Below are 27,930 nucleotides of genomic sequence, written 5' to 3'. Positions count from 1 at the left end.
ATTGGGCTGCGGCTGTGATCCGGCCCGGAGGCACACGTTGAAAGCCTAGCCCAACTCGGAGCTCGGTTCCTCTTCCTCCTCATCCCCTATATTCTTCGCCTCCTCCACATTTCTTCCTTCCGATCGAAGCCAACTACCTCCGCCCGCTTGAGCTCGAGCGCATCCGCCGAAACCGAGGACGACTCTTCTCCACGCCGCCGCCGCCTCCTCGGCCTCTGCCTCCTCGGCCTCTGCCTCCTCTTCGGCCGAGCGGAGAACCGGTGCTTAGGTATTTACCAGTAACCCTCGACTCAGCTTCTCCGCCTCTTTTAACCCTTTGCCGGCACCGATCAATCTCTCCGGTACCTCCACCCGATTTCGCTCCCGCACCCGTCCGTGCTTCGATGCGATCCCCAGATCGTCAATCTAATCTGGTCTCCTAAGCGGATACATCCGTACTTCGTGCATACCCTCGCCTGCCGCCAGTTCGTCCCTCGAGTACGGAAAATAAAGTTTGTGTTTTTCATGCGTTTTGACGGCGAGCAACCTCTTCCGCTAGTGTTGTGCTACGGAGTAGTAATTTAGTTGAAGTATGCTGTGCTAGTAATTTACTTGACTCTGTGGACTCCGGATGTTCTGGAAGAATTTTGTTAGCAGTGCTACCCCGGTTATCCTCCAGCAAGTCAATAACCCTCGGGATTTGTGGAACTAGAGAACCTATTCGCTCATAGCAGGATCTATAAATCTAATAGCATGTAGAAATTGATTGTTTGGACTCTGGAGCCTGATTGCAGCTTTGTCCCTGTAAGATTAGTTGTCTTGGCTCAAATTGATTAACTTGACTACACCATTATTGTAATCCTCTTTCCTGGCCCCTAGAAGCTACTACAGCTTATCAAACATCGAATGTCTGCAAATGTGTATCAGCAATTTTGAATAGGTCTTATGTCTTCTGGGTCATGAATAAACAGTGTGTGAATGAATGTTCGTTTTTCCAGATGTGATTATTGGGTGACTGTGTTATTGTATTATCTGCTTATGTTCACCATCATTTTAATTAAATGTTTTCGTTCCTCATATGCAGGCTCAAAAGGGTTTAACCTTCTTGTCCATGAATATGGTAAGCCTTTAGACAAATTTGATCTTCCTATTAGCTGTTTCGAACTATGTTACCTTCAGGAGCACATCATCGAAATTCAGACCTACAAACTCCTTAATTGAACCTGTCGCCGACTAGCCATAGCTTCAACTAATCTGTGTACCACATGTGCTGTTATTCTCAAACCTTGGATATCTTCTGGATTTATGACCTAGTACGTGCCTTCGTTATCAGTTTGCATCTTTGCTATGCATCTGGTAGTCAGTTACAGTTTTGGACATACCAGCACCTTTTTGCCATGAATAGTTTCCCAGTAATTCTCTATGGCTTCATCAATTGGTGAATCATGTTGCATGGTTCTAATACAATTATTTGTTTTGACTAGTATTTCGAAGGCTATGGTTACCGTGGAAGTACTTTTGAGCAGACCTATCGCTGCTACCCTGCATCTTTTATTGACAAGGTATGTGAATCTTCTTTTCATGAGGTGCCATGTACCCATTTGATAATTATTCTTGAAATATAAAATATGGTGATATAGAAGTGTAATTTGATGTGACAAATTTGAATACTTTTCATACATATTTCTAATCAACGTTATAAAATGTTGATTGCAAGCAATCTAACAAGTAAAAATGATAATGAATGAATTGTAAATTTGGAGTTGCAATCCTTTTGATATAGATCTTTGTTTTCTAGTTCCAAGTCAGTACCAATACAAACAAACTTTGCTCAGTGATGGTGTATGCATTACCCACTTCCATAGTTCCACGGATCATGTGAGATCGGTATTTTCTCTGGAGTATTAATCTGATTTCTCGTCTATGTTCTGGTGGCATGGCTTCTGTCTGGTTAAGGAATGGATAGAAATTGTATATCTGCATGTTCTTTGTTCTCCTTCTCAACTGTGTTTGATTGTCAGCTTTTAATCTTGATCGTCTGATTATGACCCTTTCTGTTCCTAGTTAACTTGATTTATATGTTTTTTTGACATGATTTATAGGTTGAGAAAACTAAAAAACTGATTTCTCAGTAACTAAATACCCGCTGCCTGCCGGCATGTTTCCATTCACTTTGCTGTCTTGCCTCATTAATAATGTATAGAAGAATCTAACGGAATTATTACTCTTCAAAGTAAAGTATTATTTTCCATGAATTTATCTGAAAGATCTTTTGTGCCCTGTCTTGCAGCCACAGCTTGAATCTGGTGACAAAAGTATGCTCTCTCTTCACTAATTTCCTTGCGTCTTTAAGTTACTTTTGGCAGTTGAAATGATAATTACCTTTTTTCCTTTCAGTTATCATGCCACCTTCGGCACTTGATCGTCTTGGTAAGTTGGCAGTGTTAGTAAGAGACATGCATATGTTGATAGTGTACTTTGTTTCTGTGATTATTCTGTGCACTATTTCCACTAAATTCTCAAATATATGTTATTTCCTCTGCAGCGTCTCTGCATATTGAGTACCCTATGCTATTTGAAGTACGCAACACAGCAGCAGAACGCACTTCACACTGTGGTGTCCTAGAGTTCATTGCAGAAGAAGGCATGATCTACATGCCATACTGGGTAGGCCCAGGTTTAAGATATTTTCACGCTTATTTTTATGTGATATCATCATCTCAATCAAACTAACTCCCATATACCCATCAGATGATGCAAAATCTTCTTTTGCAAGAAGGAGATATGGTGTTTATAAAAAATGCCAACCTCCCAAAGGGCACATATGTGAAGCTGCAGCCTCATACAACTGACTTCTTGGACATTTCAAATCCCAAAGCAATGTTAGTATTGTTCTGATAAAACTATTTGCTTTTCCTTGGGAACTTCTTTGCCTTATTTTGCTATGACTGTTGTCTGTTGCACCGTCACTGGAGCTTCCTGGTATGAGTAGTGTGAGATCTGAAGAATACTAATTTCCTGTTCATGTCATTATTGCAGCTTGGAAAAGACTTTGCGGAACTACTCTTGTCTAACCACTGGTGACAGCATTATGGTGGCATATAATAACAAGAAGTACTACATTGATATAGTTGAAACAAAGCCTGCCAGTGCTATAAGTATAATTGAGACTGATTGTGAGGTTGACTTTGCCCCACCACTTGACTATAAAGAACCTGAGCGACCAAAACCTACTGCTCCTCCCAGCGCTGATCCTGCTGCAGGTAGCTTTCTTGCTTTGTACTTAACTGGTAACTTTTGGTGGAATGCATCAATATATCTTGCCGTTCATTAGTAAGGAAGGACCTGCATGTTGCTGTTGCAGAGGCTCAAGTTGAGGAGGAACCAAAGTTCAGCCCCTTCACTGGTCCTGGAAGGCGCTTGGATGGCAAGCCTGCTAAAGATCTGGATGCGTCATCCTCCTCGCCTGCAAAGCGACAAGCTAATGCAACCAACAGTGTTCAGCCCTCAGCATCCTCCACACCACAGATCACGGCGCCACGTAAAACCACGGGAAAGCTTGTCTTTGGCTCTGGTGGAAGCCAGTCATCAAAAGGAACAGAAAAGGTTTGTATTTTGTAACATGCATCTTGTGATGGCCCCATATTGAGAGCTCAATGAGTAACCGTGACATTTCCGAAAGTCATTTGAGATGCATGGAACACTGTTTTCCATGCTTCCAGCTTTTAAACGCTAGTGTCATCTTAACATCTTGTGCATCAATGCCAGGTGCCCGAGAAGGATGCAAAGGAGGAACCGAAGAAAGAAGAGCCGAAGTTTTCAGCATTCACGGGAAAGAAGTACTCTTTGAAGGGTTGAATAGCCAGAGTATGTATTTATCAGCACTTCCTGTTACAAACATCATCAAGGCTAAGAGTCCAGTCAGCTACTGTTTAGTTTCCTGATCCCTTTGGAGCTGGGCATCTTTCGGTGGACTACCAGTCCTTCTTTTCTGTAAACTGTGATCCTTATGTCAGCCGCCGTGGGTCAGTTTGACTGATGTGTAAAAAGTATTTCAATGTCTGGTCATGGATTTTTAGCGAGTTCCTACACATTGCATTTGTCTGTGCTGTTAGTTCCTACACCAGCACGTTCCTAGTTGATCATACTTTTCTTGTTTGATGGAAATAGCTCTTAACTTTCTTTAAAGGAAAAGAGCTCTTAGCAAGGAATAGTCGATATGTATTCGGGTGACAGTTACAATGATTTAGCTTGTTAGCTCTAAAGTGAGAGAAATACATAATCCCAAGAAAGGAAACCAAAAAACCTGGCTAGACGTTACTGATTAGTTCACCACAAACAAGAACTTTACTGATTAGTTCGCCAGAGCTTATCCAATGGTGCTTCTTCTACATGATGTTGGAGCCAACGCACACGATAGGTTGAAGATCTAACGTACGCACGTCCTTAGCATCTACTACCTCTCTTCCAACATAGGTTGAAGATCTAACCTACTTGCGTCCTTAGCATCTACTACCTCTGTTCCAAAATATATGATATTTTGGTAGGCTAAACTAGCTTGCAAAAACGTCATATATTTTGGAACGCAGGTGATACAATCAGATATAAGGTAGAAAGTGGAAGGAACGCAGGTGATACAATCAGATATAAGGTAGAAAGTGGAACGGTATCCAACGAAGCCAGAAAAGGCAACTCCAAAACACAATCCTTGCTCGAATTATTTGTGACTTGGAGCAACGCTGTGAAAACATTGAGCAGCTGCATCCTAATCATAGTTGTGCTCTGTTTTCGTTCGCACTGATGGCATACTAAACCTCGATCTCTTTGATTCTTCCTCGTGAACGCAAAATAAGGCCTCCTGCTGCACCAATCAGTTCCGCTAACATCACTGCCAATGATTCGGTTTGCAGATGGAGCATTACTTCATAAAAAGCAAGCTAAAGGCCAGAGAAACAAAAAGATAAAAAACCATAAATCTCACACGCACGCTACTACATGGAACTTATTCATGGGTCTCACGACTGGTCACAAAAGTGTTGTATTTAACTATTTATACGCTCATAACATGCAGTCTTACTCTGAGCTCATGGATGATCTTATTTGAGGCAACCAAATGAGGTTTATCAGATGCTTCTGTGAACGGAAGTCCAGAGATCAAAATCAGTACAAATGTTTCTTTGTGGTAACCGTGCGGTCTAAATTTTGAAACACGCGGCATTTCTAGAGCGGAACTGCTCCGTGGATGACACTTGCGCCCGATGTTTGGACGATTCACAGATCCAGCGGCCAGTGACCTTTTCGGTGATATGCCTGTCTGGCTGGATTTAACCTTCGTCTGTGAATAGTGCAAATGTTGTCGTGTGCATAGCACGACTCTTTCTAGAGTCCCAAATCCTCCATGAGATAGAGTAGCACCTCTGCCCAGATTAGTTCGAAATGTGGAGCTGTCCTCGGATGCTCTATATATTTATGCTTTGAGTTGCATTCTTTTGCTCTAATGGGCATGCGACCAGCAAATCACAGACATACAGACTCCCCGATACTCACCCCCTGACACCCACAGGTTTGATTCCATGGACAGAGAAATAATGACATTCTATGATCACTCATGGATCAGTTCCTTGCTTGTTGGCAACAGGAGAAGGAAGTGTGTCGCAAAATCACCGCCATACTCATATCAGTTTCCTCTAACATCTCGACAACTTTCAGTAACCCAATCAATCCTCCGCATTTTCATCTGCCATTAGGAGAAACAAAAATTCAAAAAGGCTACTAAAAAGTTATTCGTGGATCTCACTACCAGTTCTTCTTTTTCGTGAGTACGTCAATGACGTACCAAATTCTTATAAAAGATAAGTGATACTCCCTCCGTAAACTAATATAAGAGCGTTTAGAATACTAAAGTAGTGATCTAAACGCTCTTATATTAGTTTACAGAGGGAGTAGTTTACAAAAGCTGAATACTCACTATAATGTCTATCGCCGTTGCAGTCACAAAGCGTTGTATTTATATGTCCACAGCAGGTAGTTTCACTTTGTGGGCATGAAGATCTTGTGTTATATCCATGCAAATGATATGAAAGATCAGATTGATGATTCTATCCTTCCGTATGGGATTGGCGTCCTTCGTTTTAGTCACGCAATATCAGCGTGGTTGTTCTACACCGAGTCACAATTCTGAAACTTTGTGGCTTTGATTATGACCAACGTTGTAGGTGATTGCGTGCAGTGTGCCTGGGCGTAGCCACAACTTTTCCAATACATGTAGGACTTCACAAACGTTGCTACATGAACCGCGCAACTTCTAGTATTATGCAAATTTCAAAGGAATTTCAAATGAGAGGAACTCAATATATTTTTACCCGACTTTTTGCATGCAAAACACTCCTAGTACTCATATACGTGATACGTCACCGTAGACAGGGTGACCGTAGCACGTGTATCAAAAAATGATGTCTTCGTCCCTCTGGCCGTCGCCATTGTCCAGCATGGTTGCTGCGGTGCCGAGGGAGACGCCGCGCTTGAGTGCGACCTCGCCAGCGACCTTCTCCCCGGCGTAGAGCTTCGGGGACTCCATCTGGCGCTCCAGCTCGCGCTGCTTGACGGCCTGGATCTTCTTAAGACGGAAGAACTCCTCCCTCTCCTGCTCGTCAAGCTCGCCCCTGATATAGGTAACGGTGTTCTCCAGCTGCGGCTTCACCACGTGCTCCAGCGCGTTCACGCGCCGGTTGGTCGTCTTGATCGCCTCGTCCAGCGTCAGGAACGACGTCTGCAGCGACGCCAGCTCCACCAGCAGCTCGATGGCGCGGGCGTGCGCCGCACGGCAGGCGGACACCTGCTGCCCGCCGCCCGCGAGCCCGGCGAGCAACGGCGCCCTCGCGCCGGCGCCGTCCATGAAGTGCTCGAAGCGGGGGAGGCGGACGCCGGCGATGTTGTCGTGGCGGACGCGCACGCGGAGGCGGGCGGGGCCGGTGACGGACTGCTGGATGACGTGCCGGAGGGGGCCGCCGGCGACGTAGAGCGCCTCGGCGAGGGAGAGGGAGGCGCCGCGCATGGAGTCGCCCACGGCCTCCTTGGCGGTCACGATGCGCTTGAGGATGGCTCGGAACTGCACGGTGAGCGCGTCCGACTTCTTCTTGAGCAGCGCGTGGCCGCGGGTCGCCGCTGCCAGCCGCGCCTTGATCATGCCCATCACCGTCACCGTCGGCACCACGTTCAGCCGCTGTCCCTGACCCGCCATGCCGCGCTGCTGCCGCCGGAAGCTACCTAGTGCTGGCGTGTTGGCTCTGTGCACTTCTTTCTGCGAGGACTCTGTATACTTCTTGATCTGGCTAGCTCGCACCAATTATAGATGCATACGCAGGCGCCAAAGGGACACGTCGGCATGTGTCGGGATGGTTCAGGAGAAGATGACACACACTGGCACACACGAGAGTGCAACATTTGTGCATGGATGCTCATCTATTGGACTATCTTAAGACTTGTGTAGCTATCTGTTCAATTGTTCATCACCAGAAAACAGCTGAGCTGGTACACAAATAGTCCCTCCGTTCGGCCATGCATTTTATGGCTCAGATTCAACTTCATTCAACGAAACCCGAATTGAGCCTATGTCATGCAAGCGCATATCTGGTCGCAAGTCCATCTGATCCCTAGCTTTCAAACTATTGCTTGTTGATCGCTGTTTTCATCGCGTCGATTTTTTTTTTTTAGCTTTGGTCTCCTACACTGCTATTTGTTGGTGTGTTTATTTGTGCGTGTGTTGATATATATTGGTTGTGTGCATCCGAGCTATGCATGGTACATTCGGTTGTATGCTCATTGTGTTTATATCCACTCGATACTTTATTTTAAGTTAATAAAATCCATTATTTGTCAAAAAAAAGTCCATTTGATCCCTATCTAGCATTTGAACTATTTGCTCTCTGAGCCATGGCCTGTAATGTGTTAATTACTCCTTCTCTTCGATAATAAGTGTTGTGGTTTTGAACTAAAACCTAAACACGTGTTATGTTGTTTAACTCTATGCTGCACATCTTTTGCGAGAACAGGAAATCAAATATTATCAAAGATCCAAAGCTGATTTTATCTTGGAGGGAGATAGTAATACACGATACTTCCAATTGGTCACCAATGGTCGGCATAGGAATACATGTATTTTAGAGCATCTATAGCCGAACTTGGCAAATCCGACCCTTCAAACGCCCGCGGACGCGCTCAGTCGTGTCTGCGGACAGTGATCGGTCACCTCTCAAAAAACGCATTCCACATCCGGACATCTAAAAATTAAAAACCTCAAATCCATATTATTACATGCAACGTGAAACCTAATCTAAGCGGAGCTCGTCCGGTTCCACTCCCCGCTTGCCCAGCTCCGCCCTGGCCATGTCCGGAGGCCGGCTGCGCTCCTCAGAGTGTTGGTCCGATCGCCGGCAATCAAGGTAGGATAGGGCATGGGACACGAGCTGGCTCACGGGACTCAAGGCCTCCCCGTCTCCCATGCCCTACTCTTCCTCGTCGGAGACCGCAACCCGAACGGGACTGGTGCACGTTAGATTGATGACGGATCCATCCGGGGACGAGCCGCCAACGTCCACCAGGATGCGGTTGCGGCGCCCGGACTGATGCGCCATACGGGGCGTCGGAGAATGCAACTCCGCCACACCGACGTCCGCTGCCGCCTCCCGCGCCCGGTGCCTTGCACGGCGTGCACGCCGTGCCATGGCCTCGTGGAACGATGGTGTGTCCCCAATATCGGCGCGCCACCGGATGGTTGCGCGTCCGCCAGCGCGTTCGGACGCCAGACGGACCGCACGGCCTCCGGCGAGGCAGCTACGGCCGGCCTAGCTCCGGATCCATGCACCATTTGGGCGGACGCAATGGATTCCCAACGGATGGAGTCTGAGAGCAGCCGTCCACGGGCCTCCTCCCGGGCGCGGTGGAGCGCAAGCCGGACGACCATCTCCTCCTCGGGGCCGCGTGGGATGAGCTCAGGGTCGACGGATCTAGAGGTGAAGGACTCGGAACCGCTGCCCGCCATGCGGGAGACAGCCGGAAGGAGCCGGAGACGAACTTGGGTAGCGGAGGGGAGTGAAGTGGCTAGGGTTTGGTCCGGCGAGCGAATGAGGAGGATTTTATGTGGGGTCGGGTGGGCCAACGTGGGCCGGGTCCGATGTGGCGGGGGTGCCCGGGCTCCCCCATATCCGCCCCATATTTGGGCTGGATATGGGGGGTGCCGGTCAGCCCGGGCGTTTGAGGGGCCCGTCTGGGTCAAAAAATCATGACCGGACAGTGACGGAGCGGCCCGCCCGGGCGTATGAGGTGCCCAACTGTAGATGGTCTTAGTCTCTAACAAGATGAGGGGTGGATCGAAGGTCTGGCAGAGCTCAAAAGCTATATCACCAAATACAACAAATCTCTGTTCGGGGCGCTGGATGAAAGGAATTTCACCCCTGATGAAACCCGGATAGATGATATTTCACAAGTCACGACAGAAGAGAATGATATCCTCATGACACCTTTCTCTGAAGATATGGTGAGAGCTGAGGTATTCCACATGGAACATAACAAAGCTCCAGGCCCTGAATGCTTCCCCGCAGAATTCTATCAAAATTTCTGGAATCTCGTTACATTTTTCATGCCGGCCAACTCGACCTATCCAGGCTGAACTTTGGTGAGATAGTTTTGTTGCCAAAAATTAAGGAGGATGGGCGGATCCAGCAATAGAAACCAATATGTCTCCTCAATGTCAGCTTCAAGATTTTCACCAAAGTGGCTACTAATAGGCTCAACACGGTGGCTGACCATGTCGTACGACCATCTCAAACAACTTTCATGAAAGGAAGAAATGTACTCGATGGAGTAGCAATCCTACATGAGACTATTCATGGGATGCATAAAAAACATGAGTGGAGTAGTTTTCAAGATTGACTTTGAAAAGGCTACGAAAAGGTCAAATGGTCGTTTCTTCAACAACCCTTAAGAACGAAAGGATTCTTAGATAAATGGCCCCAATGGATCCAAAGTTTTGTTACTAGAGGTAGTGTGGCTGTAAAAGTCAATGATGACGTGTGCCATTACTTTCAGACAAAAAAAAGGATTACGTCAGGGTGACCCCATGCCTTTAATTTTATTTAACACCGTTGCAGATATGTTGTCTATTCTAATTTATCACACGAAGCGGGATGGTCATATTGCAGAAGTAGTGCCACACCTTGTGGATGGCGACCTCTCTATTCTGCAATATACCGATGATATGATTATTTTTATGGAACATGACTTGGACAAGGCTCGAAACTTGAAACTATTGCTTCAACATTTGAGCAGATGTCGGGCCTCAAAATTAATTTCCATAAAAGTGAATTGTTCTGCTTTGAAGAAGTTAGTGTGGCGGCCGCTGATTATGCTGACTTGTTAGGTTGTGCGCAAGGCCCTTTCCCAATTAAATATTTGGGAATTCTGATTCATTATCAACGTCTCACTAAGGCGCGGTGGAAAGATGTAGAGAAATGCTTGGAGAAACGGTTGAGCAGTTGGAAAGGCAAATTGCTATTTGTTGGAGGACGGCTGGTCTTGATTAATTCTGTTCTTACAAATATGGTTCTCTATATGTCTTTTTCAACTCCCAAAAGGGATCTTGCAGAGGCTCGATTATTTCAGATCCATCTTTTTTTTGGCAAGGAGACAGTGAAAAGAAAAAGAACAGGTTTGCGAAATGGAGGTTTGTAGGCCAAAAGACCAAGGTGACATTAGCATTCATGACCTTTATGTCAAGAATGATGCTTTACTTGGTAAATGGGTATTCAGACTACTTACTGAGGTTGGCGTCTGCAAACCCTGCTGTGCACAAAGTATATATCTAGGCCAAAAAGCGGTGTCTCGGGCCTATTGAAAACCTGGAGACTCACATTTTTGGGTTGGACTAATGGCGGCAAAGAAATATCTTTTCCGCTTGGGCCCTTCATAATAAAAGATGGGTCAGAGATTCGTTTCTGGGAGGACAATTGGCTTGGCAATGCCAGTCTCCAAGAACAATATCCCGCTTTATACCGCATTGCCCACGATTCCCCGAGAACAATATCCCCTTTTTACCACATTATCCGCGATAAGAATGGTACTATTGGACATGTGCTCAGTTCATCTCCTCCAAATATTTCTCTCAGGCGGAATGTGATTGGCCCCGTCTTATGTCAAGGTAAAATCTTCTATCCCGATTGGAGTCGATTAACCCGACACATGGACAGATGTGTTTCGCTGGAATCTCACTATATCTGGGTCCTTCACGGTTGACTCTATGTACCGGACGTTCACGCATTCCGAGGTTCCGGTGGATAGTAATAAGAAAATTTAGAAGTCAAAGATTCCACTAAAAGTTGAAATCTTCATGTGGTATCTTCGAAAGGAAGTTGTACTAACCAAGGACAACCTCGCCCGTCGCAATTGACAAGGAAGCAAGAAGTGTAGCTTTTGTACTCAGGATGAGACAATCAAACACCCCCTTCTTTCAGTGCAATTTTGCACGTTCTACATGTTCAATCATCCAAGTAACGTCTAATTTGTATTCGCCCACAAGTGTTGCCAATATTTTTTGATCATTGGTTGACCGGTATACCAAAGAGGTGGGTGAGAGCGTATGCCCGTTATGATCGCTTTGACTACGTAGAAATGATTTTTTCTAATGACAAAAGTTATTTTTACTTTGCAGGTTATTGTTTGCTACACGTACTTTCTTCGTACGTGGTCTATGCTATACTGAACAGAGTGACGATCGTTTTTTAAGGCGGTGTGTACGCGTCTAGAGCAGGTGATCATGAAGGTTTTTACCTAACGTGGATGACAGTATAATCTCTGGATTAGTCCACCACCACCTTTTAACACATGCATAGTGCGGTCATATGACTTTTATGTTGACGGTATGTCGGTTTTTTATTTTCTTACTCATCATGATTTGTATCCTCTATGCTACATTTGAAGTCAATAAAAATCGCCTTTTATAAAAAATATATGTTGGCAAACCAATGGGATGAAAATGATAATAAACAAAGAGGAAAGAAATATCTCGGAGCAATTACTATCTTTTGGAGTATTTGAAGGAATTATTTGTGACCACATGTGCTTGGACCACTGCCCCCAATCTCCCAGCCCAACTGTCAGGAAGCAATTATCAAGAACATCGAAGCCCCAATCGTCAGAGCCAAGCATCCAAATCAATTTCTCCACATCAGATTCAGATGGATTGATAGTTCGACACTCCCAACTATTCTTGTTTCCTTCCTGACCCAATGGCCGCCATCGACTTACGCTTCCATCTCCATCCAGCCGCCTTCTCCTCTGTCCACCCGTCCAATTCAAGCGCCAAACCGCACCGCCATTGCCCACCTCAGAGGGTCCATGCTGCAGGAAGAAGGTGCCTCCTCAGGGCGAAGTCTTCAAACGGGCACCCGCAGATCGGGGCCTCCTTCAGCGATGGTACTCGGACGTGCACCCAGCACGGCTGTCTGAACTCGCTGCAGCTTGTGCAAGAATATTGTACCGAGAAGTGGTTGTTGCAGGGGTGCTAGATGCTAAGCCGTCTGGAGCTGGAGGCCCGGCGCCGGAGCAGGGAGAGCACACCGTCAGCATCACGGTCGTCGGAGCCTCCGGGGATCTCGCCAAGAAGAAGATCTTCCCGGCTCTCTTCGCCTTGTTCTACGAGGACTGGCTCCCCGAGGTTTCAGTTAGCTTTGTGTGGTTCTGTTTGGGTTTTTTGGAGCCATGCTAGTCATTTGTTTTAGTTAACCTCTGTCAATGCAGCATTTTACAATCTTTGGTTATGCTCGTAGCAAAATGAGCGATGAAGAGCTCAGGAACATAATTAGCATGACCCTAACCTGCCGGATTGATCAGAGGTACTGCTTATAAATCCTCATGCTTGGTCCCTATGCTATGCTGAGTCGTCTGTGTTGGTTTTACTTGTAACTATCTGAGTTTGCCCCTTGCATTGGGTGTCAATCAGCTTTAGTTGTCTGATTCATGAGCCAAATTTGGCAACGAAAATTGTAGTATGTACAATGGCATGGCACAATGTATCCTCATATATATGTTTGATTTTGTATTACGTCTAAAAGTTTATCCATAAAACAAAGGTCAGCTCAAATTTTTTGTCCTGTCGTAGAATGTGTTCTGAATCTCTGGGCCCATATTCAGAGTGTAACACGTCATATTCGAATGGACAGGGCGAACTGCAGTGAGAAGATGGATAAATTTCTGAAGAGATGCTTCTATCAGTCCGGACAGTACAACTCAGAGGAGGGATTTCACGAATTGGATAGAAAGCTTACAGAAAAAGAGGTAACCCCGAATTCATAGTACATGTTTTTCTAGCCCTTTACTATGAGATACCAAGTAATTATTCCCAAAGAAAAGAGATACCAAGTAATCGCACTGCAGAATTCATGGCAAATATTGCGTAGAAAAAAGGAGTTGAAGCTAAATGTTTGTCATCAATCAGGCTGGGAAGCTACCAAACAGGCTGTTCTACTTGTCTATCCCACCAAATATATTCGTGGACGTGGTAAGATCTGCCAGCCGTACCGCGTCATTGCCGAGTGGGAGTGGCTGGACGAGGTTTATAGTGGAGAAGCCATTTGGCCGCGATTCTGAGTCCTCGGGGGAGCTTACCCGATCCCTGAAGATGTATTTAGAGGAGGAGCAAATCTTCAGGTAACACATAAATGCAGAGTGTTTCAGCGACTCGCCCTATTTCTTAGGATTTGACAGCGGAATGTGACAGGATTGACCATTATCTGGGCAAGGAGCTGGTGGAAAACCTGTCGGTCCTCCGTTTCTCCAACCTTGTGTTCCAGCCACTCTGGTCGAGGGACTACATTCGGAATGTGCAGCTCATATTCTCCGAAGACTTCGGCACCGAGGGTCGAGGCGGGTCTGCGCTCCGTCATCCAGTCCAATCTTTATAAGAATCTTCATTCATTGGCCAGTGGATTCATCAGGTAGATAATGGCTTCCTTGTTGGGTTGCATTGCAGCTACTTCGACAACTACGGCATCATCCGGGACATCATGCAGAACCACTTGCTGCAGATACTGGCCCTGTTCGCCATGGAGACTCCGGTCAGCCTCGCCGCCGAGGACATTCGCAACGAGAAGGTAGCATGCGTAGCAGAGCAGTATGATCGGTCAGACGAAAAGCCTGGTGAAATTGTCTGTTATGCTTCTTCAGGTGAAAGTGTTGCGATCGATGAGGAAGCTGAAGCTGGAGGACGTGGTGGTGGGGCAGTACAAGGGGCACACGCGGGGCGGGAAGTCGTTCCCGGCGTACGTGGACGACCCGACGGTGCCCAACGACAGCGTGACCCCGACCTTCGCGGCGGCGGCGCTCTTCATCGACAACGCGCGGTGGGACGGGGTGCCGTTCCTGATGAAGGCCGGCAAGGCGCTGCACACGCGGCGCGCGGAGATCAGGGTGCAGTTCCGGCGCGTGCCCGGGAACCTCTACCGGGGGAACGTGGGCACGGACCTGGACATGGCCACCAACGAGCTGGTGCTCCGGGTGCAGCCCGACGAGGCCATCTACCTCAAGATCAACAACAAGGTGCCCGGGCTCGGGATGAGGCTCGACAGCAGCAACCTCAACCTCTTCTACTCGGAGCGGTACCAGCGGGAGATACCGGACGCGTACGAGCGGCTCCTCCTGGACGCCATGGAGGGGGAGCGCCGGCTCTTCATCCGGAGCGACGAGCTCGACGCGGCCTGGGCCATCTTCACGCCCGTGCTCAGGGAGCTGGAGGAGAAGAGGGTGGCGCCGGAGCTCTACCCGTACGGCAGCCGGGGCCCCGTCGGCGCGCACTACCTCGCCGCCAACTACAACGTCAGGTGGGGGGACATCAGCAGCGACGGATCCTTCTAGCTAGCAAGCTCTGCCTATCTGCTAAGGCGCCGGTTGGCTTGATTACGAGTTTACGACTGCCATCAAGTGACAGCCAATTTTACTCAGACTCCTCAGACTCAATCAAGCCGTGAGGAACAGGAGAAGCTCATATTGCAATCGTTTTGTCTTCTGCCTAATCGTACTTGCATTTTCCTTACTTATGCAAGATACAAAATCTGCCACACACCGCAAAATCAAATAATGCCGGATATGGAAAATACTCGAGGTCAGTTTAACCTCAGCTTACTATAAGTCGGGTGTTGCACAGCTTTACACTTCTCGGCTAGCTTAGCTTATACGCTGTAAGTCGAGATCCTATTCACAGGCACTCGACTTAACTATAAGCCGAGATCAAAACAGTGGCGCAATGCACGGCGTGCTAAAAAAACGTTTACAGTATTGGAATAGACAGTTTTTGTGCGTCGCAGAGTGCTGACTCCAGCGATCGCTGCAAAATATCGCACGAGTGCGCCGCCTCCAGCAGACGCGCTATACTTTTTACTACTCGTCGTCTTCTCCTTGTACTCCGACTCGATACACATTCAACTACGACTCAATACTCATAGATAATAGATAGGCATAGATTCATAAATAAAAAGATACATAAATAGATAACATAGATAATAGATAGGCATAGATTCATAAATAAAAAGATACATAAATAGATAAAAACGATACATAGATAGTTCATAGCATAGATAGATAAAAAAAAGATAGTTCAACTACTCCTCGTCGTCCTCCGACTCCGACTCCGTCTCGGTGATGTCCTCCTCCAACGTCTCAATGAAGGCGTCAAGATACCGATCGTCGTTGGAGTCCCAGGTCGACGCTGCTCCTAGCTCGATGTTGAATTGAGCGACCGCTTTCCGCGTACGCATGTCCTCGCGATAGGCGGCTCGCTCCGCCCTCCTCTCCTCCCTTTCCACCCTCCTTTGCGTGTAGAACCCGTGCTCGTTGATGACGTCCTGCGGAAGCGTTGGCGCCACGCCGCTATGACTTCCTCGCCCATCTCGGCGAGGCCGAGACGGCGCTCCCGCCTCCGGTTGTCGCGACGATCCTCGTCGGTGATAAGCCGCGGGGGAGGCACGAGCTCCTGCACCCGCTCTTGCGTCGGCACGTCGGGGAAGTTCATGTCCCTACGAGGCCGCCGGAGGCGCCACGCCGCCACGTCGTATGCACGGGCGGCCTCGTGGGCGGTGTCGAAAGTGCCGAGGCCGAGGCGCATCTCGGCGGACCGGATCTCGACGAAGAAGACGCCGGAGGGGCGTGCGCGGACGCTGTGATAGCCCGAAACTCCCTGGTGGTGAGGCCAGAAAGAGCGGGGAGAGAGCGGCAGAGGGCGCGTGGCGAGGTGGAGGTCGGTGGGAGGGCACGTGGCGGGCGCTGAATTTATAAAGCACACCGAATGCCACGCGCCAAAACTAGCGCGCGCCCGACCGCTTTTTCGCTCGCGCTAAAACCCACTTTTACCCCACGCGTGTTTTTTACAACCACTGTTGGAGATGCTCTTAGTGACATAAAGTGGCATAACGGCCGGCTGACGCTAACAGAGGTGTCACAGGCACCTTGGTAAGCCGAGCGTACCACTCATTAATTTTCCAACCCGGGATCGTCATGTGTCCCATATAAGAGCATCTTTAGCAGACCCCTTAAATCACGGAATTAAAAACGCGATTTTCAGTTCGCGAAAAACGTGTTTTAAGGGTCGGTTTGAGCTGCGGCCAAACATACCCCTCAAATTTAAACTGTAAAACCAAATATTCGCTTATATTTTCTTCCCACGTCTTCTTCCTCTCGTCCGTGTCCACGATCAGCTAGCTCACTCCTATAAAACCGACGAACAGTGCACGAAGCGGCCAAATAAGAAGCCGCCGGCGTCCAGCTAGCTCGAAGTGACCAAATACCATGCTCGAATCAATCCAGGAGCTAGATAGCTAGCTAGCTCCTCCGTCCGCCGAATTCGCTAGCTAGCTCCTCCATCCGCCGAATCGATTCGAGCGAGCAGCAAGCTAGCTCCTCCGTCGGAAGAGGCGCGGGCGCGGCGGCCGGGTCGGACGGCCGGGCCGGGAGCCGGGACGGGCGGACGGGAGCGAGCCATGAAGGTTTTGATGACAGTTGTCTTTCGCATATACAGGCACCTTTGGGTTGGCTTCGAAATCCTTATTTTTACATGTTTGGTGGGGATGTTTTCCGCGCCTCTTGAAAAAATTACAGGTCAGAGTCATTTACGGGTTCTATTTAGGTCACTTTTTCCGTCTAAAATTGTAAACCAACGGTTATTTTGCAGTTTCATGCGTTTGATCGGGGCTAACGATGCACTAAGCCGAGTACCTTAGGGCACCCACGGTGTATACGTAAGCCGAGACCCTCGTCGGCTTCTTGGATTGTAGGTAAGTGCAGTCACGTATCTGTTGTAAGCCGAGCGTTGTTTGGTAAATACACGACATGTATGTAAGTTATGATTATGTTTAATACTTGATGTACGCGTAAGTGAGTGCTTTACTAAATACACTCGGCTTACAGACAAATTGGGTAGTGCTATTTGGTCCCGAGAGCTCCTAGGGCCTGCCACGTGGTATGAAAGCCAAGTGTTTTCCAAGTGCACCCGGTGTATAGGTTGTAAGACGAGTGTTGTACTTGGTTTGCCCATATTGCATTTTTTGGTTGCTTGTTCGAACAACCCCACAATTCAAGTAACAAAATGCATACATCTATATCCAACAGGTCCAGCAAGTTCACAACCATATATATAGGACCGTACAACCATATGAAACCAAGCAGGCATACATAGGATGAAAGATGCAATATATAGTTCATAAGCATATATAGTTCCAATTTCACAACCATATATAGTTCCAAGTTCACACATGCATACATCTCCACCAAGTTCGCAACCAAAAGCATGCATACATATCCAACAAGTTTCAAGTTCACACCAAGCAAAAGTTCGAAGTTCACAACCAAGTCAACTTAGGACGATATATGCAATGTGCTCAACCGCTGCGAATATAACATGCATGCCCACCGTCGACGGCATCGGCGATGCAACCTACAAGTTCATTACCACAAGCCTGAGTTTTCAAGTTGAAAATGCAAAGGATCGATAACGATGAAAGTCTAAGAAGTATGAAATAGAAGAACCACTACTTGTGTGCTCTATCATCTCTAATAAACAAACACACCATACATCGATAAGGAAAAATCATTAATTCGGTGCCAAAGCCGGTTGCTGTTTTGTGCATATTTTTAGTTTTACAGAAAATGGATATCCCCGGACCTCAAATTACCTTTGGGATTTTTGATGATTTTTTCGTAAGGAGAAAGTTCTAGAAAGCACTATAAGGTGCCGGGGCCACCCAGGGCCTGGTGGGCCCGCTTGGCACCCCTCTCCATCGCCTTTCGCTCATCTTTCGCCTATAAATCACATATCTTCCGAGACCCTTCGTACCTTTTTTTCGTGATTTTTTTTTCACTGCAGCAAGTTCCTGTTCCGGGGAGATCCAATATGGAGTCCTATTCCAGTGTGCTGCCAGAGGGGGAATCCATCATTGGAGCCATCTTTATGAACCTTACTACCACCATGTCCATATCCATTATCAACAAAGCCAAATTGCGAAGGGGGTTCAAGTCCAGACGCCTGAGAAAACTACACTATCTATCAGGGTTTCGGTGACGAATTACCTAAGACCAATCATACCCAAAGGTCGAATTAGGAAGAGTGATCATACGTGGAAAAAGCCAAGTCATGGGATGAAGATAAACATTGATGCCTCCTTTCAGTATGAAACACTCTCAGGTGCCCGTGGTGTTGTGGCTCGTGATGACCGGGGTGATTTTATAGCAGCAGCAAGTTGGTTTTGTTGGGGAACGTAGTAATAATTCAAAAATTTCCTACGTGTCACCAAGATCAATCTAGGAGAAGCTAGCAACGAGAGAGAGGGAGTGCATCTTCATACCCTTGAAGATCGCTAAGCGGAAGCGTTACAAGAACGCGGTTGATGGAGTCGTACTCGCGGTGATTCAAATCGCGGAAGATCCGATCCAAGCGCCGAACGGACGGCGCCTCCGCGTTCAACACACGTACAACCCGGGGACGTCTCCTCCTTCTTGATCCAGCAAGGGGGAGCAGAAGTTGAGGGAGAACTCCGGCAGCACGACGTCATGGCGGCGGAGCTCATGGTTCTCTGGCAGAGCTTCGCTATGCTCAACGGAGGAGGAGGAGGAGTTGGAGGGGAAGGGCTGCACCAGGGGCAAAGGGTGCAGCTCCCATGCACCTCCCCACTATATATAGGGGTGGAGGGGGCTGGTTTCTTGCCCTCCAAGTCCATTCGGGCGTTGGAAAAGGTTGGAGGAAAGAAATCCCATCCTTTCCCTTCCCCACCGATTGTTATCCCCCCTTTTTAGGGATCTTGATCTTATCCCTTCGGGATATGATCTTATTCCTTCTAAGGGGGGATCTTGGTGCGTCTTAACCAGGGGTGTGGGGCCTTGCCCCCACTACCCACGTTCATGTGGGTCCCCCCATGCAGGTGGCCCCACTCCGGAACCTTCTAGAACCTTCCCGGTACAATACCGAAAAATCCCGAACATTTTCCGATGGCCAAAATAGGACTTCCCATATATAAATCTTTACCTCTGGACTATTCCAGAACTCCTCGTGACGTCCGGGATATCATCCGAGACTCCGAACATCTTTCGGTAACCACATACAATTCCCATTACAACTCCAGCGTCACCGAATCTTAAGTGTGTAGACCATGACCGAGATGCAGACATGACCGAGATGCCTCTCCGGCCAATAACCAATAGCGGGATCTTGATACCCATATTGGCTCCCATATGTTCCACAATGATCTCATTGGATGAACCACGATGTCGGGGATTCAATCAATCCCGTATACAATTCCCTTTGTCCATCGGTATGTTACTTGCCCGAGATTCGATCGTCGGTATCTCTATACCTTGTTCAATCTCGTTACCGGCAAGTCTCTTTACTCGTTCCATAACACATGATCCCGTGGCTAACTCCTTAGTCACATTGAGCTCATTATGATGATGCATTACCGAGTGGGCCCAGAGATACCTCTCCGTCATACGGAGTGACAAATCCCAGTCTCGATTTGTGCCAACCCAACAGACACTTTCGGAGATACCTGTAGTGCACCTTTATAACCACCCAGTTACGTTGTGACGTTTGATACACCCAAAGCATTCCTACGGTATCCGGGAGTTGCACAATCGCTCTAGCAAACGAACTACGCGATCTTGTGTTATGCTTAGGATTGGGTCTTGTCCATCACATCATTCTCCTAATGATGTGATCTCGTTATCAACGACATCCAATGTCCATGGTCAGGAAACCACAACCATCTATTGATCAACAAGCTAGTCAACTAGAGGCTCACTAGGGACATGTTGTGGTCTATGTATTCACACATGTATTACGGTTTCCGATTAATACAATTATAGCATGAACAATAGACAATTATCATGAACAAGGAAATATAATAATAACTATTTTATTATTGCCTCTAGGGCATATTTCCAACAGGTTTATGCCCAATATCCGTGATGTGGATTCAGCTGAGCTAATGGCAATAAGAAACAGGCTGTACTTGGCGGGCCATATCGGCTGTACCAATGTGGAAGTTGAGTCCGTTTGTTCCTTTGCCGTTGATTTTATCAACCAGATTGAGGACTATTAGGCCCCGAGATAGCAACTATCACAGAGTGCAAACAACTGATTGTAGACTTTGCAAAGATATCCTTCAAACACTGTCTTAGGAAGGTAAATCAAGTAGGAGAGGAAATAGCCAAATTAAACGTGTCACAAACTAACTTACGAATTTCAACAACCACTTTCTAAGCACCAATCAAGAATTTCCGCAAGAATTTTCCAAGCCCTGCAAATTAAACATGTCATCATTGTCAAAATTCGAAGTTACCAGCTAGTAAACATGAATCCATTGTGTTTGACCAATACTCTTTGGACTCCCAATTCCTTATGAGGTGTCAGGGCACGCAGGACAAAGCACAAAATGTACCTCCCCTGCCCTAAGCTCCCCAATACTTCATACAGGAACGAATGAGGGAGCCGAGAACCATTACCTACAGGAGGATTGTGAAGGCGAATGTTATACTGAAGAATAAACTTCCAATTCATTTCCCTAAGAAAAATTCTTCGAACTGATTACTTTAGAAAAATTCTCTACCTGATACTTCTGATTAATATATTTACTTGTTTTCAACATACAAATATAAATGGATATTGCTGCATATCTCCAAAAAAAATACCTTCAGAAATACTATTATCTTTTTCAGATTTTGATTTTTCTTCAACTGAGCTTAAAAAGGGTAATTTATTTTATGTTTTCTAAGCCTTTTTGTTAGGCATTGATGGATGAATAAAGCCCAAAAAATGCTAAGTTTCTTCTGTCCAGTTGGCACCAATAGTACCACCAGCATGTAAACAGTGTGCAACAAAACTTCCTTCCAAAGCTAACTCTGCATCTGAAACTTCCTCGGATCCATCACGCGCTCGTCAGATAGAAGTCGAGGAAACAACTAAGCCAGAATTAGAAGAATATTATTGGATCTCTGGCAAGGCATGGAATTGCTGGGAACGACACAAAAGGAAATATGTACAGAAAGTACATGAAACAGAGCTCTGTTGTAAAAACACAGATGCAATATGTGAAGGAAATATGCCCTAGAGGCAATAATAAAGTTGTTATTTTATATTTCCTTATATCATGATAATTTTTTATTATTCATGCTAGAATTGTATTAACTGGAAACTTGATACATGTGTGGATACATAGACAAAACACCGTGTCCCTAGTAAGCCTCTACTAGACTAGCTCGTTAATCAAAGATGGTTAAGCTTCCCAACCATAGACATGTGTTGTCATTTGATGAACGAGATCACATCATTAGGAGAATGATGTGATGGACAAGACCCATCTGTTAGCTTAGCATATTGATCATACAGTTTTATTGCTATTGCTTTCTTCATGTCAAATACATATTCCTTCGACTATGAGATTATGCAACTCCCGGATACCGGTGGAATACCTTGTGGGCTATCAAATGTCACAACATAACTGGGTGATTATAAAGATGCTCTATAGGTTTCTCCGAAGGTGTTTGTTGGGTTGGCATAGATCGAGATTAGGATTTGTCACTCCGAGTATCGGAGAGGTATCTCTGTCCCTCTCGGTAATGCACATCGTAAGAAGCCTTGCAAGCAAAGTAACTAATGAATTAGTTGCAGGATGATGTATTACGGAACGAGTAAAGAGACTTGCCGGTAACGAGATTGAACAAGGTATGTGGATACCGACAATCGAATCTCGGGCAAGTAACATACCGATGACAAAGTGAATAACGTATGTTGTCATAATGGTTCGATTGATAAAGATCTTCGTAGAATATGACGATGGTATTCGGACACTGGAAGTGTTCCGGAGGGTACCGGGTACATATCGGGTCACCGGACACCCCCGACAAAAGATATGGGCCTTATGGGCCAAAAGGGGAAACACACCAGCCACAAGGGGCTGGTGCGCCCACCATATGGGCCGGCCAAGAAGGAGAAGGAAAGAAGGGAAGGGAAAGTAAAAAGAGGGAATATGATTCCCCCTTCCTTCCATCTCCCCTCTCTTTCCTTCCCCCTCCGGCAGATAAGGAAAGGGGGGCGCCGGCCATAGGAAGGCCCCAAGTAGGATTCAGCCTACTGGGGCGCCTCCTTGGCTGCCTCCTCTCTCCCCACCACCTATATATATATGTGGGGGGGCGCCCCTAGCACATAGAACAACAATCGTTAGACGTGTGCGGCGTCCCCTCCACAGTTTACGCCTTCGGTCATATCTTCGTAGTGCTTAGGCGAAGCCCTGCGCGGATCACTTCACCATCACCGTCACCATGCCGTTGTGCTGACGGAACTCATCTACTTCCTCGACACCTTGCTGGATCAAGAAGGCAAGGGACGTCATCACGCTGAACGTGTGCAAAACTCGAAGGTGCCGTACGTTCGGTACTTGATCGGTCGGAGGTAGAAGAAGTTCGACTACATCGACCGCGTTGTCAAACGCTTCCGCTTTCGGTCTACGAGCGTACGTGGACACACTCTTCCCCCTCGTTGCTATGCATCTCCTAGATAGATCTTGCATGGGCGTAGGATTTTTTTTTGAAATTTCATGCTACGTTTCCCAACAGTGGTATCAGAGCCAGGTTTATGCGTAGATGATATGCACGAGTAGAACACAAAGAGTTGTGGGCGGTGATAGTCATACTGCTTACCACCAATGTCTTATTTTGATTCGGCGGTATTGTTGGATGAAGCGGCCCGGACCAACCTTACATGACCACGTTCATGAGACCGGTTCTACCGACAGACATGCAACTAGTTTTGCATAAAGGTGGCTGGCGGGTATCTATTTCTCCTACTTTAGTTGAATCGAATTTGGCTGCGGCCGGTCCTTGAAGAAGGTTAAAACAACAAACTTGACGAAACACTGTTGTGGTTTTGATGCGTAGGTAAGAACGGTTCTTCCTAGAAGCCCGTAGCAGCCACGTAAAACTTGCAACAACAAAGTAGAGGACGTCTAACATGTTTTTGCATTGCATGTTGTGATGTGATATGGTCAAGACATGATGTGATATGCGTTATTGTATGAGATGATCATGTTTTGTAAAAGTTATCGGCAACCGGCAGGAGCCTTATGGTTGTCTCTTTATTGTATGAAATGCAAACGCCATGTAATTGCTTTACTTTATCACTATGCATTAACGATAGTTGTAGAAGCAATAGTTGGTGAGACAACCACGACGTAACGATGGAGATCAAGGTGTCGAGCCGGTGACGATGGAGATCATGACGATGCTTTGGAGATGAAGATCAAAAGCACAATATGATGATGGCCATATCATGTCACGTATTTTGATTGAATGTGATGTTTATCTTTTATGCATCTTATTTTGCTTAGTACGGCGGTAGCATTATAAGATGATCCCTTCACTAAATTTCAAGGTATAAGTGTTCTCCCTGAGTATGCACCGTTGCGACAGTTCGTCGTGTTGAGACACCACGTGATGATCGGGTGTGATAGACTCTACGTTCAAATACAACGAGTGCAAGACAGTTTTGCACATGCGGAATACTCGGGTTAAACTTGACGAGGCTGGCATGTATAGACATGGCCTCGGAACACTAGAGACCGAAAGGTCGAACATGAATCATATAGTAGATATGATCAACATAGAGATGTTCACCATTGACGACTACTGCATCTCACGTGATGATCGGACATGGTTTAGTTGATTTGGATCACGTGTCATTTAGATGACTTGAGGGATGTCTATCTAAGTGGGAGTTCTTAAGTAATTTGATTAATTGAACTTAATTTATCATGAACTTAGTCCTGATAGTATTTGCATATCTATGTTGTAGGTCAATAGCTTGCGTTGTAGCTCCCCTATGTTTTTGATATGTTCCTAGAGAAAACTAAGCTGAAAGATGATAGTAGCAATGATGCGGACTGGGTCCGTGATCTGAGGATTATCCTCATTGCTGCACAGAAAGAATTATGTCCTTGATACACGGCTAGGTGAACAGACCTATTGCAGGAGCAGATGCAGACGTTATGAACGTTTGGCAAGCTCGATATGATAACTACTTAATAGTTTAGTGCACCCTGCTTTACGTCTTAGAACTAGGACTTCAAAAACGTTTTGAATGCCATGGAGCATATGAGATGTTCCAAGAGCTGAAATTGATATTTTCAGACTCATGCCCATGTCGAAAGGTATGAGACCTTTGACAAGTACTTTGCCTACAAGATGGAGGAGAATAGCTCAGATAGTGAGCATGTACTCAGAATGTCTGGGCACTAGAATCACTTGAATCAAGTGGGAGTTAATCTTCCAGATAAGATAGTGATTGACAGAGTTCTCTAGTCACTATCACCAAGCTACTAGAACTTCGTGATGAACTATAATGTGCAGGGGATAACGGAAAAAGATTCTCGAGCTCTTCGCAATGCTGAAATCGGTGAAGGTAGAAATCAAGAAAGAGCATCAAGTGTTGATGGTTAACAAGACCACTAGTTTCAAGAAAAAGGGCAAAGGAAAAGAAAGGGAACTTCAAGAAGAATGACAAGCAAGTTGTTACTCCCGTGAAGAAGCCCAAAGCTAGACCTAAGCCTGAAACTGATTGCTTCTACTGCAAAGGGAATGGTCACTGGAACCGGAACTACCCCAAATATTTGGTGGATAAGAAGGATGGCAAAGTGAACAAAAGTATATTTGATATACATGTTATTTATGTGTACTTTACTAGTGTTCATAGTAACCCCTGAGTATTTAATACCGGTTCAGTTGCTAAGATTAGTAACTCAAAACAGGAGTTGCAGAATAAACAGAGACTAGTTAAGGGAGAGGTGACGATGAGTGTTGGAATTGATTCCAAGGTTGATATGATCAACATCGCACACTCCCTCTACCTTCGGGATTAGTGTTGGACCTAAATGTTATTTGGTGTTTGCGTTGAGAATAAATATGATTGGATCATGTTTATTGCGATACGGTTATTCATTTAAGTCAAAGAATAATTGTTGTTCTGTTTACATGAATAAAACCTTCTATGGTCGTACACCCAATGTCAATGGTTTATTGAATCTCGATCGTAGTAATACACATATTCATAATATTGATGCCAAAAGATTCAAATTTGATAATAATAGTGCAACATATTAGTGGCACTATCGTTTAGGTCATATTGGTGTGAAGCGCATGAAGAAACTCCATGCGGATGGATTTTTGGAATCATTTGATACTTGCGAACCATGCCTCATGGGCAAGATGACTAAAACTTCGTTCTCCGGAACAATGGAGCAAGCTAATGACTTGTTGGAAATAATACATAACGATGTATGCGGTCCGATGAGTGTTGAAGCTCGCGGCGGGTATCGTTATTTTCTGACCTTCACAGATGATTTGAGCAGATATGGGTATATCTACTTGATGAAACACAAGTCTGAAACATTTGAAAAGTTCAAAGAATTTCAAAGTGAAGTAAAGAATCATCGTAACAAGAAAATAAAGTTTCTATGATCTGATCACGGAGACAAATATTTGAGTTACGAGTTTGGCCTTCATTTAAAACAATGTGGAATAGTTTCACAACTCACGCCACCTGGAACACCACAGCGTAATGGTGTGTCCAAACGTCGTAACTGTACTTTATTAGATATGGTGTGATCTATGATGTCTCTTACCGATTTACCACTATCGTTTTGGGGTTATGTATTAGAGACAACTGCATTCACGTTAAATAGGGTACCGTCTAAATCCGTTGAGACGACACCGTATGAACTGTGGTTTGGCAAGAAACCTAAGATGTCGTTTCTTAAAGTTTGGGGTTGCGACATGATACGCCTTGATCGGGAACGCAATATTTCAAAAAATTTACCTATGATCATGCAAGATCTATTTAGGAGATGCATAGCAACGAGACAGGAGAGTGTGTCCATGTACCCTCGTAGACCGAAAGCGGAAGCGTTTAGTAACGCGGTTGATGTAGTCGAATGTCTTCACGATCCAACCGATCCAAGTACCGAACGTACGGCACCTCCGTGTTCAGCACACGTTCAACATGATGACGTCCCTCGAGCTCTTGATCCAGTTGAGGATGAGGGAGAGTTCCGTCAGCACGGCGGTGTGGCGACGATGATGATGAAGTTACCGGCGCAGGGCTTCACCTAAGCACTACGACGATATGACCGAGGTGTGTAACTGTGGAGGGGGGCACCGCACACAGCTAAGACAAATCTTGGAGTGCCTTTGGGGTGCCCCCTGCCCATGTATATAAAGGAGGGAGGGAGAGAGGCCGGCCCTCCTAGGGGCGCGCCAAGTGTAGGGACTCCTACTAGCACTCCCAAGTCCTAGTAGGATTCCCTTTCCTTTTCGGAGTGGGAAAGAAGGAAAGGAGGGAGAGGGAGAAGGAAAGGGGGGGGGGTCGCGCCCCCACCCCTTGTCCAATTTGGTTTGGGCAGGAAAGAGGCGCGCGCCACCTTGTGGCCCTTCTTCCCTCTCTCCACTAAAGCCCAATAAGGCCCATTAACTTCCCCCGACGAATTCCCGTAACTCTCTGGTACTCCGAAAAATACCCGAATCACTCAGAACCATTCCGATGTCGGAATATAGCCTTCCAATATATGAATCATTAGCTCTCAACCATTTCGAGACTCCTCGTCATGTCCATGATCTCATCCGGGACTCCGAACAAACTTCGGTCATCAAAACACATAACTCATAATACAAATCGTCATCGAACGTTAAGCGTGCGGATCCTACGGGTTCGAGAACTATGTAGACATGACCGAGACACGTCTCTGGTCAATAACCAATAGCGGAACCTGGATGCTCATATTGGCTCCTACATATTCTACGAAGATCTTTATCGGTCAAACCGCATAACAACATACGTTATTCCCTTTGTCATCGGTATGTTACTTGCCCGAGATTCGATCATCGGTATCATCATACCTAGTTCAATCTCGTTACCGGCAAGTAATTTACTCGTTCCGTAATGCATCATCCCGTAACTAACTCATTAGTCACATTGCTTGCAAGGCTTATAGTGATGTGCATTACCGAGAGGGACAGAGATACCTCTCCGATACTCGGAGTGACAAATCCTAATCTCGATCTATGCCAACCCAACGAACACCTTCGGATACACCTGTAGAGCATCTTTATAATCACCCAGTTATGTTGTGATGTTTGATAGCACACAAGGTGTTCCTCCGATATTCGGGAGTTGCATAATCTCATAGTCAGAGGAATATGTATAAGTCATGAAGAAAGCAATAGCAATAAAACTGAACAATCAACATGCTAAGCTAACGGACGGGTCTTGTCCATCACATCATTCTCTAATGATGTGATCCCGTTCATCAAATGACAACACATGTCTATGGTTAGGAAACTTAACCATCTTCGATTAACGAGCTAGTCAAGTAGAGG

General features: G+C 46.2%; 3 protein-coding genes across 3 annotated transcripts; 2 read left to right on the top strand and 1 right to left on the bottom strand.

The window, feature by feature from the left end:
* Positions 1–57: 57 nt before the first annotated feature.
* Positions 58–4,070, top strand: LOC543155 (ubiquitin fusion degradation protein 1 homolog). Its single transcript, XM_044563059.1, has 10 exons — positions 58–268; positions 1,064–1,099; positions 1,464–1,541; positions 2,270–2,294; positions 2,377–2,409; positions 2,525–2,646; positions 2,731–2,861; positions 3,019–3,242; positions 3,344–3,585; positions 3,748–4,070. Exons 2-10 carry the CDS (start codon positions 1,091–1,093, stop codon positions 3,835–3,837), a joined length of 954 nt encoding a protein of 317 aa, XP_044418994.1. The 5' UTR covers positions 58–268; positions 1,064–1,090; the 3' UTR covers positions 3,838–4,070.
* Positions 4,071–6,179: 2,109 nt separating this feature from the next.
* LOC123141326 (V-type proton ATPase subunit D) lies at positions 6,180–7,278 on the bottom strand. Its single transcript, XM_044560502.1, has one exon. The coding sequence runs from the start codon at positions 7,217–7,219 to the stop codon at positions 6,422–6,424; it is 798 nt and encodes a 265-aa protein (XP_044416437.1). The 5' UTR covers positions 7,220–7,278; the 3' UTR covers positions 6,180–6,421.
* Positions 7,279–12,098: 4,820 nt separating this feature from the next.
* On the top strand, positions 12,099–15,171 carry LOC123144047 (glucose-6-phosphate 1-dehydrogenase, chloroplastic). The gene is made up of 8 exons (XM_044563058.1): positions 12,099–12,447; positions 12,531–12,688; positions 12,772–12,866; positions 13,194–13,308; positions 13,469–13,680; positions 13,751–13,900; positions 14,003–14,123; positions 14,197–15,171. The coding sequence occupies exons 1-8, from the start codon at positions 12,261–12,263 to the stop codon at positions 14,881–14,883; spliced, it is 1,725 nt and encodes a 574-aa protein (XP_044418993.1). The 5' UTR covers positions 12,099–12,260; the 3' UTR covers positions 14,884–15,171.
* The last annotated feature ends 12,759 nt before the right edge of the window (positions 15,172–27,930 follow it).

The sequence above is a fragment of the Triticum aestivum genome, chromosome 6D (genome assembly GCF_018294505.1).
Source record: "Triticum aestivum cultivar Chinese Spring chromosome 6D, IWGSC CS RefSeq v2.1, whole genome shotgun sequence".
NCBI classification, from domain to species: domain Eukaryota; kingdom Viridiplantae; phylum Streptophyta; class Magnoliopsida; order Poales; family Poaceae; genus Triticum; species Triticum aestivum.
The sequence above is the reverse complement of the archived record's forward strand: the minus strand, read 5'-3'. Positions and strand labels throughout refer to the sequence as shown.

Excerpts from the sequence above, each read along its gene's own strand:
- LOC543155 (XM_044563059.1), top strand. Across the intron at positions 2,647-2,730 it reads TGATCTACATGCCATACTGG|ATGATGCAAAATCTTCTTTT; the intron begins GTAGGCCCAGGT and ends TATACCCATCAG. Across the intron at positions 2,862-3,018 it reads ATTTCAAATCCCAAAGCAAT|CTTGGAAAAGACTTTGCGGA; the intron begins GTTAGTATTGTT and ends TCATTATTGCAG.
- LOC123141326 (XM_044560502.1), bottom strand. The coding sequence starts at position 7,219 with ATGGCGGGTCAGGGACAGCGGCTGAACGTGGTGCCGACGGTGACGGTG.
- LOC123144047 (XM_044563058.1), top strand. The coding sequence starts at position 12,261 with ATGGCCGCCATCGACTTACGCTTCCATCTCCATCCAGCCGCCTTCTCC. Across the intron at positions 13,681-13,750 it reads GAGGAGGAGCAAATCTTCAG|GATTGACCATTATCTGGGCA; the intron begins GTAACACATAAA and ends GGAATGTGACAG. Across the intron at positions 13,901-14,002 it reads GGCACCGAGGGTCGAGGCGG|CTACTTCGACAACTACGGCA; the intron begins GTCTGCGCTCCG and ends GTTGCATTGCAG.